The sequence below is a fragment of the Doryrhamphus excisus genome, chromosome 13, assembly GCF_030265055.1.
Source record: "Doryrhamphus excisus isolate RoL2022-K1 chromosome 13, RoL_Dexc_1.0, whole genome shotgun sequence".
NCBI lineage: Eukaryota > Metazoa > Chordata > Actinopteri > Syngnathiformes > Syngnathidae > Doryrhamphus > Doryrhamphus excisus.
The window spans coordinates 18,693,121-18,704,588 of NC_080478.1; the positions used below are offsets into that span (position 1 = coordinate 18,693,121).

Here is an 11,468-nt window from a genome sequence, read left to right on the forward strand (position 1 = left end):
ATGCATGACCGCGATGAATACGCAGGAGAGCGCCAGCGCCGCCATCAAGCCAACGCCCAAGATGATGGCCCCCAAGTTGAGCTTCTCGTTGGACTCCCAGGCTGTGTTGGCGCTGTTGGATGAAGGCACGTGCGTGGAGGTTCCGCCGTTGCGGCAGATCCAGGAGGTGCAGCGGTCGGCGGCTTTGTCGCAGCGGCGTCCGGTGTAGCCCGGCGGGCAGGTGCAGGTGTAGTCGTTGATGCGGTCCACGCAGGTGGAGCCGTTGGCGCAGGGGTTACTGGCGCACTCGTTGATGTTGATCTCGCAGCGTAGGCCGGTGAAGCCGCCGCGGCAGCTACACACACGAAGGTTGCGGTGCGTCACGCAGTGTCCGCCTAAGGAGCAAAGAATATGATTGGTCGGGCTCTTTTCACACAGATATCATCAAAATCACTTCAGATAATAACTTGGGTGACCTTTTGTTTAGAGGTGAGTGTTGACTAGGGGTGTAAGAAAATATCGTTTCGGCGATATATCGCGATACTTCGTTCCACGAGTGAAACGTCCTCACACATAAACACAGTTCAACATGGCGGAATGCGAGCACATCAAAGTGTGGACACATTTTGGATTTCTACACAAATTGACAAAACCCATAATCAGTTCCCAGTTCCACATGTCCAAAAGGAGTAGGAAGAAGCAAAGCTTATTAAATCCTACCCCTCCATCTGGTACTTTTACAATCAGTAACTGTTACATTTGTTCACTTCCTGCTTTCCTCATATAATTTTATTTTATTTTATTGTATTTTTTTTATTTTTATTTTTATTTTTTTTTTCAATTATTTTTTTAATGGTTTAATTTCATTTGAACATGCATCATATTACAATTGAATGCATCCCATAATCAGTTCACAGTTCCACATGTCCAAAAGGAGTAGGAAGAAGCAAAGCTTATTAAATCCTACCCCTCCATCTGGTACTTTTACAATCAGTAACTGTTACATTTGTTCACTTCCTGCTTTCCTAATATAATTTAATTTTTATTTAATTGTATTTTTTTAATTTTAAATTATTTTTAATTTTTAATTAAAAAATACATCAGAATTTTTTTAAAATTTTAAAATTTTTTTAAATTTTTTTAAATTTTTTTAATGGTTTTATTTCATTTGAACATGCATCAGATTACAATTGAATGCATCCCATAATCAGTTCACAGTTCCACATGTCCAAAAGGAGTAGGAAGAAGCAAAGCTTATTAAATGCTACCCCTCCATCTGGTACTTTTACAATCAGTAACTGTTACATTTGTTCACTTCCTGCTTTCCTAATATAATTTAATTTTATTTAATTGTATTTTTAAAATTTTTAATTATATTTTATTTTTTTCAATTATTTAAAAAAAATTTAATGGTTTTATTTCATTTGAACATGCATCAGATTACAATTGAATGCATCACATAATTACGTAGTTCACAGTTCCACATGTCCAAAAGGAGTAGGAAGAAGCAAAGCTTATTAAATCCTACCCCTCCATCTGGTACTTTTACAATCGGTAACTGTTACATTTGTTCACTTCCTGCTTTCCATAATACAGTTTAAGGTTGTTGTTTTTTTATAATGCATAATTTAATTTTATTTAATTTTATTTAATTTTATTTAATTTTATTTAATTTTATTTAATTTTATTTAATTTTATTTAATTTTATTTAATTTTATTTTTTTGTCACGTACCGAAGTATGAGGTGATATGAGCATGTTTGTCTATATGTGCCCTGTGATTGGCTGGCCACCAGTCCAGGGTGTACCCCGCCTCTCGCCTGAAGACAGCTGGGATAGGCTCCAGCACCCCCTGTGACCCTCGTGAGGAAAAGCGGTAGAAAATGAATGAATGAATAATCTTTAACTCCAAGAAAAAAAAAGAAAAAAATATCAATATCTTGTTAACAGTATCGTGATACGTATCGTATTGCCAGATTGTTGCCAATACACACCCCTAGTGTTGATGGTGAAACTCCAACTACTTTTACAGCTTTTCCAGGTGTTGTCCCGCCATTTTTCGCCACCCGATTTTTACCAAAGTGAATGTTACAAGGAGTGATGTGCGGTTACCGTTGGTGCATCGCAGGGACGTGCATTTATCCACTTTCTTCTCACAGTTGAGTCCCGTGTACCCTGCCGGACACTCGCAAATGTAACTATGACCATTTTCTGTCTCTTTGCACTTTCCGCCAAGCAAGCAGGGCGCATCCATGCACGTCAGCGTCTTTTGTTCGCAGTGTTCCCCAGCAAAACCTCGTGGGCATTCACACCTGAAGCCACTGTCTGATTCCTGGAGTTAGAAAAAGAAAAAAATATATATATATATTTTTTCATATCCTGTTCTCAAATGGTCCCTAAACAAGCCTAAGCAAAGGCTACTCTCCGAAATTTAAAAAAAAAAAAAATTTCATATCATTTCTCAAAATGTTCCCTAAACAAGCCTAAGCAAAGGCTGCTTTCCGAAATTAAAAACATTTTTTTTTTCATATCCTGTTCTCAAATGTTCCCTAAACAAGCCTAAGCAAAGGCTGTTATCCGAAATTACAAAAAAAATAAAAAAAATCATATCCGGTTCTCAAATGGTCCCTAAACAAGCCTAAGCAAAGGCTGTTATCCGAAATTAAAAAAAAAAATTTTTTTTCATATCCGGTTCTCAAATGGTCCCTAAACAAGCCTAAGCAAAGGCTGCTATCCGAAATTAAAAAAAAAAAAATTCATATCCGGTTCTCAAATGGTCCCTAAACAAGCCTAAGCAAAGGCTGCTATCCGAAATTTAAAAAAAAAAAAAAAATTTCATATCCTGTTCTCAAAATGTTCCCTAAACAAGCCTAAGCAAAGGCTGCTATCCGAAATTAAAAAAAAAAAATTTTTTTCATATCCAGTTCTCAAATGGTCCCTAAACAAGCCTAAGCAAAGGCTGCTATCCGAAATTTAAAAACAATTTTTTTTTCATATCCAGTTCTCAAATGGTCCCTAAACAAGCCTAAGCAAAGGCTGTTATCCGAAATTTAAAAAAAAAAAAAAAAATTTCATATCCGGTTCTCAAAATGTTCCCTAAACAAGCCTAAGCAAAGGCTGCTATCCGAAATTAAAAAAAAATAAAAATTCATATCCTGTTCTCAAAATGTTCCCTAAGCAAAGGCTGCTATCCGAAATTTAAAAAATAATAATTTTTTTCATATCCTGTTCTCAAAATGTCCCCTAAACAAGCCTAAGCAAAGGCTGCTATCCGAAATTAAAAAAAAAAAAAAAAAATTTCATATCCTGTTCTCAAAATGTTCCCTAAACAAGCCTAAGCAAAGGCTGCTATCCGAAATTAAAAAAAATTTTTTTTTTTCATATCCTGTTCTCAAAATGTTCCCTAAACAAGCCTAAGCAAAGGCTGCTATCCGAAATTAAAAAAAATTTTTTTTTTCATATCCTGTTCTCAAAATGGTCCCTAAACAAGCCTAAGCAAAGGCTGCTATCCGAAATTTAAAAAAAATTTTTTTTTCATATCCTGTTCTCAAAATGGTCCCTAAACAAGCCTAAGCAAAGGCTGCTATCCGAAATTTAAAAAACAAATTTTTTTTTTCATATCCTGTTCTCAAAATGTTCCCTAAACAAGCCTAAGCAAAGGCTGCTATCCGAAATTTAAAAAACAATTTTTTTTCATATCCTGTTCTCAAAATGTTCCCTAAACAAGCCTAAGCAAAGGCTGCTATCCGAAATTTAAAAAAAATTTTTTTTCATATCCTGTTCTCAAAATGTTCCCTAAACAAGCCTAAGCAAAGGCTGCTATCCGAAATTTAAAAAAAAAATTTTTTTCATATCCTGTTCTCAAATGGTCCCTAAACAAGCCTAAGCAAAGGCTGCTATCCTTAGCTTGCATCCTATTTACAGTACACTGTAAACTGGGAATTGGGTCATTCAGGACTTGACAATCAATGGCATCCTCCTGGACTCGCAGATAGGCGAAGGCAACAACAAAAACAGGAAAGCCTGTGTTGTGGGAAAGGAGAGAGAGGGACTTCCGCACTCACTAAGCAGTTGCCTCCGTTGCGACACGGCCGTCTGTCACAATCTTTGACCTCGGAGTCGCACTTGACCCCCGTGAAGCCCGGCAAGCAGGCGCAGGTGTAGCTGCCCTGACCCGTGTTCATGCACGTGGCCCCGTTGGTGCACGGCTTGTGATGAGTGCAGTAGTTTAAATCTGGAAAAATGGAAAAAAAAAATATATATATATATACAATATATCCATATTTACTTTACATGACTTTGACTTGGACGTCACATACCCTGGTCACAAAATATGCCCCCCCAGCCTTCTTTGCAGGAGCACTGCCACGGCTCTGTGCAGGTACCATGTTTACACGATGGGTGGAGTTTACACACGTCACAAAAGACGCCCTGCCAGCCTTCTCTGCATCTGTTGAAAAACCATTCTTATTATTATTATTATTATTAGCCTTGAAGGAACATCACAACAATAAAGACCAGCTAAAGAAACACAGTTATAAACATTACATTTAACTATTATTATAACTTCATTTTCTACCGCTTATCCTCATGAAGGGTTGTGGGTGGTGCTGGAGCCTATCCCAGCTGTCTTCAGGTCGAGAGGCAGGGTACAACCTGGACTGGTGGCCAGCCAATCACAGGGCACATTCACGGTTCTTCTAACTTGCCTCTTTGTCAGGGCTGTAGCGTTTTTGCATCCTTGTTAAAATGTATTGTAATGTAATGTAATGTAATCATTCATTTTCTGCCGCTTATCCTTACAAAGGTTCGGGAGGGGGGGTGCTGGAGCCTATCCCAGCTGTCTTCGGGCGAGAGGCGGGGTACACACTGGACTGGTCGCCAGCCAATCACAGGGCACAAAAAGACAAACAACCATTCACACTCACATTCATACCTATGGACAATTTGGAGTCGCTAATTAACCTAGCATGTTTTTAGAATGTGGGAGGAAACCGGAGTACCCGGAGAAAACCCACGCATGCACGGGGAGAACATGGGAAAACTCCACACAGAGATGTCTGAGGGTGGAATCGAACTCGGGTCTCCTAGCTGTGGGGCCTACACGCTAACTACACGCCAAAATATGTAATATTCATTCATTTTCTACTGCTTTTTCTCACGAGGGTCGCGGGTGGTGCTGGAGCCTATCCCAGCTGTCTTCCTAGCCAATCACAGGGCACATATAGACAAACAACCATTCACACTCACATTCATACCTATGGACAATTTGGAGTCGCTAATTAACCTAGCATGTTTTTGGAATGTGGGAGGAAACCGGAGTACCCGGGCGGGACGGGGAGAACATGCAAACTCCACACAGAGATGTCCGAGAGTGGAATCGAACTCTGGTCTCCTAGCTGCGGGGCCTGCACGCTAACCACTTAAACACCGTGCAGCCAAAATATGTAACATTCATTCATTTTCTACCGCTTTTTTTCACGACGGTCGCGAGCGGTGCTGGAGCCTATCCCAGCTGTCTTCCTACACCCTGGACTGGTGGCCAGCCAATCACAGGGCACATATAGACAAACAACCATTCACACTCACATTCATACCTATGGACAATTTGGAGTCGCTAATTAACCTAGCATGTTTTTGGAATGTGGGAGGAAACCGGAGTACCCGGACGGGACGGGGAGAACATGCAAACTCCACACAGAGATGTCCGAGGGTGGAATCGAACTCGGGTCTCCTAGCTGTGGGGTTGTGATATTTAACCAAAAATAATGTGTGTAAAACTTAAAATATGGTAAATATGAGTCAATAAGGGATGTAATAATACAAATGGGCGTTTAAGAAAAAAAAATATTTTCAAATAGATAGTACTAATATGTGACAAAAAAATACATTATTTGAATTTACAATCATATACATACATATAATATAAACAATATCGTAATTTTAGGGATAAAAAAGGGACAAAAAAATTTATATCGGTATTGGATAGTGTATACAGGACTTACTATATGCGTTCATATGTCATTTTTCATATATCACTATCATATCGACTGATAACTGATATGATATAATATATCGCTCTAGTTCATTTGTATTTTTTTTGTATTTTTCATTAGTATTAAATTTTAAAAAATACAAATAAACATATATGTTAATATATTAACCGCTATTAAAGTGGAAGCTCCAAAGAGAAATACACATAAAAATATTATTAATATTATTATTGTTATTCTTACATTAAAAATTACTTCCTCAAAGTTGATAAACATCATCAAAAAAATTACTGGAGTGTTTTAACATATTTTAATAATCATAAGGTATATTACTTAAATAAAAATGTCTTTTGAATGGAGGAATTAAATTTTTCTTTATTAATAATAATAATCATAACTCAATACGTACTTGCATTCTCCGGGTAATGTGCAGTTCCCATTACTTTCATTGCATCCTTCAAGACAGATTGCTGTGAAAAAAAAACGATATTAAAGGATATTAAATTCCTCATTCATGCAGCGACTCTTCTTAAGCACAACTTGCTTTCCTGGTGTTTTTTTTTTATGGGTATGCCCAATATGGCCGCTGTGTTCTACATTGATTTTGCATGCTGTTAAATGGCTGGTTGCTTTGGTGCAGAGCAGATGCTTGTTCTTAAAGAGGCAAGCGGAAAAAAAAAAAAAAAAAAAAAACAACAAAAAAAAAAAATCAGGACAGCTGCCCCATTGTTGTTGTTGTTGTTGTTGTTGGGCAGTTCGAGCCCCCCGTATGCAGCTGCTGCTCTATGCCGCCGCAACAACAATAGAGGCCGCAATTTAGTGGCGCGTGGCGGCCTATAATGCCGCGATTAACCCCCGGGGCGTGTGCTCCTTCCTCATAGAGCACCTCCGTGGATTAAACATGTTCAAACATGCACGCGCCCGCTTACACAGAAAAGTACGCCAATTTTTTTTTTATATTGTCTACTTTCAACACTTTCAATTTTTTGCAGCGCATTTAAAGCAAAAACAAAGTCAAACTGCACACGCTATACTACTACTACAAGACTTTGATTTCTGACCTTTTATAAAAGATATTTTTCACTTAGCTTTTAACAACCAAATCATTATATGTAATCGACAAATAAATTATATAATAAAAATATATATTTATTATTATATTTATTTATATTTATTATTTATATTATATTTATTATTTATATAATAAATATAATTATATAATAAATATATATTATTATATTTATTATAATTATTAATATTCATTATTATATTTATTTATATTTATTATTTATATTATATTAATTATTTATATAATAAATATAATTATATAATAAATATATATATTATTATATTTATTATAATTATTTATATTCATTATTATATTTATTTAGATATATTAAATTTATGGCATAATTTCTGCATAATTTTCTAAATTTTTGTATTATTAGATAGATATAGATAGCTAGATTATTATTAGATAGATAGATTATTAGATAGACATTTTTCATTTAGCTTTTAACAACCAAATCATTATATGTAATTGACAAATGAATTATAATAAATTATATAATAAATATATTTATTATTATATTTATTATAATTATGTATCTTATTATATTTATTTATATATAATAAATTATATATATATTATATTTATTAAAATTATGTATATTATTATATTTATTTATATATAATAAATTATATATATTATATTTATTATAATTATGTATATTATTATATTTATTTATATATAATAAATTATGTATATATTATATTTATTATAATTATTAATATTTATTATTACATTTATATATAATAAATTATAATAAATTAATGGCATAATTTCTGCCTAACATCTTAATTTTTGTATTATTATAACCAATGTATTTTATCTAATTAAGCAAAGCTGTGAAATGATGACAGAAACGGTCATCCTTAAAACAAAGTCAAACTGCACACGCTATACTACTACTACAAGATTTTGATTTCTGACCTTTTATAACAAATAAAATGCATTAAAAAAAATTAAAAAAAATATCCATATGGTGTCTTTTTACTCGTGCTTACGTTCTTGGCAGTATTGTCCCTTCCATCCTGGCAGACACGCTATTTGCCCGTCAGGCTTGCAGGTGTAGTGGCCAAAAAGGTCGTCTCTCGGAGCGCATATTTTGGAACAAGTGTCCCCGTAGTAATTGTCATTGCAGATGAAGCGGTATGAGTACCTTAGCTCCGTCTGCGTCCTGCTCTGCACATCCTGGGACCACTCATTCCCTATTCCCAACTGTCTTTGGATGGCAAAAGAGCCAATCAACAATTCAGGGTTGGTGGTATCTACGGGAAGAACAACAAGTTGTTAATGTCATTTTATGTAAATGTACATAAATATAATATTTATAATAAAAACTATGTAAAAGTTAGGGTTTTTATATTAAAAAAAAAAAAAATTGGCAAAGTCTCCTGTGCTCACTTTCCCACGCTGGGACAAAATAAAACAAAGGAAGTTGCAATTGTTTTGGAGAGCTTTCCGTGTCGTGTGAGTCACAAGACATCCTAGTGGACTCAAGTCCAAGTTCTCGGACAATACCACATGGATTTGTTATCACCTGACAACTCCATTGCTCGTTATTGATTTGGGAAATGTGTGATGTAATAAGTCCAATGGGTAATAAGTGTTGTGTTTGTCTCCCTCTAGTGGTGATTTGTTGATAAAGCCGTTTTACCTCCAGGCTCCTCTGTGGTCTCTGAATGCCAGGCTTCAATAATGAGAGAGAAAGCACCCTGGGGAGGGACAAATTAGGAAATAAATTTCACTGAAATCTTGATGTTGGACAGTTGGACACTTGACGCAATCTCACAGTGCATTTTGAGAGTTTAAAACTGTTAAAAAATAAAAATAATATAAAAAAATATATGAATATAAACATAAATGCACACGATTAATTGACATAAATAGGATTTGTGCAAAACATTCAATTCCAAGTGATAGATATTTTTCACTTAGCTTTTAACAACCAAATTATTATATGTAATTTACAAATAAATTATATAATAAATATATATTTATTATAATTATTAATATTTATTATTATATGTATTTATGTATAATAAATTATAAAAAAATAATGGCATAATTTCTGCATAATATCTAAAATTTTGTATTATTAGTTATATATTTTTCACTAAGCTTTTAACAACCAAATTATTATATATAATGGACAAATAAATTATAATAAATTATATAATAAATATCTATATATTATTATTATAATTATTTATATTAATTATTATATTTATTTATGTATAATAAATTTGTGGCATAATTTCTACATAATATCTTAATTTTTGTATTATTACATACATATATAAAGAGATTGATTATTATTAGATAGATAGATTATTAGATCGATATTTTTCACTTAGCTTTTAACAACCAAATTATTATATGTAATCGACAAATAAATTATAATAAATTATATAATAAATATATACTTATATTATATTATTATAATTATTCATATTCATTATTATATTTATATATAATAAATTAATGGCATAATTTCTGCATAATATCTTAATTTTTGTATTATTAGATAGATATAGATAGATACATTATTATTAGATAGATTATTAGATAGATATTTTTCACTTAGCTTTTAACAACCAAATCATTATATGTAATTGACAAATGAATGATAATAAATTATATTATAAATAGATGTATTATATTTATATTATTATATTTATTTATGTATAAGAAATTATATATATAATATTTATTATAATTATTTATATTCATTATATATTTACATATAATAAATTCTAATAAATTAATGGCATAATTTATGCCTAATATCTTAATTTTTGTATTATTATAACCAATGTATTTTATCTAATTATATATATATTAATTGACAAATGAATTATAATAAATTATATAAAATATATTTATTATAATTATTTATATTATTATATTTATTTATGTATAATAAATTATATACATATAATATTTATTATAATTATTTATATTTATTATATATTTATATATAATAAATTCTAATAAATTAATGGCATAATTTATGCCTAATATCTTAATTTTTGTATTATTATAACCAATGTATTTTATCTAATTATATATATATTAATTGACAAATGAATTATAATAAATTATATAAAATATATTTATTATAATTATTTATATTATTATATTTATTTATGTATAATAAATTATATACATATAATATTTATTATAATTATTTATATTTATTATATATTTATATATAATAAATTCTAATAAATTAATGGCATAATTTATGCCTAATATCTTAATTTTTGTATTATTATAACCAATGTATTTTATCTAATTAAGCAAAGCTGTGAAACGATGGCTTATATGTTTAGCAAATAAGCACAACAGAAACATTTAGTGACCTTTTATGACACTTTTTACAGAAAAGGTCATCCTTAGCATGTGTGTGTTATGTGTATGTTCATATGAACATATGTATGTTCATAAACATGTTTGTAATAAGCCACCCCAACACATTTAAACCGATTCTTACCGGCCACGTGAAGTTGAGCGGCAAACGCAGCCTGGTGTCCGGCATCATGCTGAACGAATCGGCGCCCAGGACTTGAGTGCCGGCTTTGCCGAAGAGGCAACCTCCGGGAGTCACCACCGTTTGGAAGTTCTTCAAACAAACCGTGAAAAAAGTCCTGCAGCCTGTCATACCGCAGCTCTTTCCGTTCGCCAGCAAAGCTTTGGAATTGTCAAAATGATGCAGATCGATCTCGAACACACCCGATCCCAGAACCTAATAATAATAAACAGGGAGCGAGATTTCAGCACAGAAAATGCTATTTTTTACAAAAACCACCCTGTAGTTTTTTACAAGGGTGACAATACCTGAGTAAAACATGGTACAACTATTACAAGGATAGATGTGAACCAAACGGCCATCCTTTAGAACTTAATGTGCGTATCCTGGAAGTGTAGTGCTTAGTCCAAAATTGCTAAAATAATAAATATAATCCGGAAGTAGAAGATCCAGCTCCAAAAAAAACCCAAAAAAGAAGTTATCCAGTGCAAGTATTAGACCGATATCAAGAACGTCAATATCCACAAGTGAGTCATTCTGCGGTCTTTGTGTTGTCCATCCATCGTGGCGGTCACTTGTGGGAATTTGTTGCTGTTGTTGTGCTGCTTTAGCGACACTCGTGGAGTCTGCAGTGATGCTGGTGCATGCATGTGGACGAGCATCAGTGCATGTTGACAACCCACTGTGGGGCTCTTTCACGGCCCCCCTCCAGCTTATATATGCCCCAGCTGCTTGGACGTGACAATAAACCCCGCCTACTCCCACGCACACGCAACGCACTGCTTTTTTTTTTTTATTGGCGTCATGTTTGTGGTTGTGCAGGCTTGCATTGTTTCACGGACAAGTAGTGCAGCTCTTAAGAAATATAATAAAAAATATAATATAAAAAATATAATATAAAA

At 33.2% G+C, this 11,468-nt stretch overlaps 1 protein-coding gene across 1 annotated transcript in view; it reads right to left on the reverse strand.

Moving 5' to 3' along the window:
• Nucleotides 1-11,237, reverse strand: part of LOC131140712 (delta-like protein 4) — a 15,948-nt gene extending 4,711 nt beyond the window's left edge. Inside the window, exons 1-9 of the mRNA XM_058091377.1 lie at nt 10,875-11,237; nt 10,531-10,782; nt 8,692-8,749; nt 8,039-8,302; nt 6,381-6,441; nt 4,298-4,428; nt 4,043-4,212; nt 2,091-2,310; nt 1-374 (exon numbers count right to left, since the gene is read on the reverse strand). The exon at nt 1-374 is cut by the window's left edge and continues 299 nt beyond it. Coding sequence (XP_057947360.1) covers nt 1-374; nt 2,091-2,310; nt 4,043-4,212; nt 4,298-4,428; nt 6,381-6,441; nt 8,039-8,302; nt 8,692-8,749; nt 10,531-10,782; nt 10,875-10,928 — 1,584 coding nt within the window. The 5' untranslated portion in view covers nt 10,929-11,237. The remainder of the gene's footprint in view (nt 375-2,090; nt 2,311-4,042; nt 4,213-4,297; nt 4,429-6,380; nt 6,442-8,038; nt 8,303-8,691; nt 8,750-10,530; nt 10,783-10,874) is intronic.
• Between the last annotated feature and the right edge of the window lie 231 nt (nt 11,238-11,468).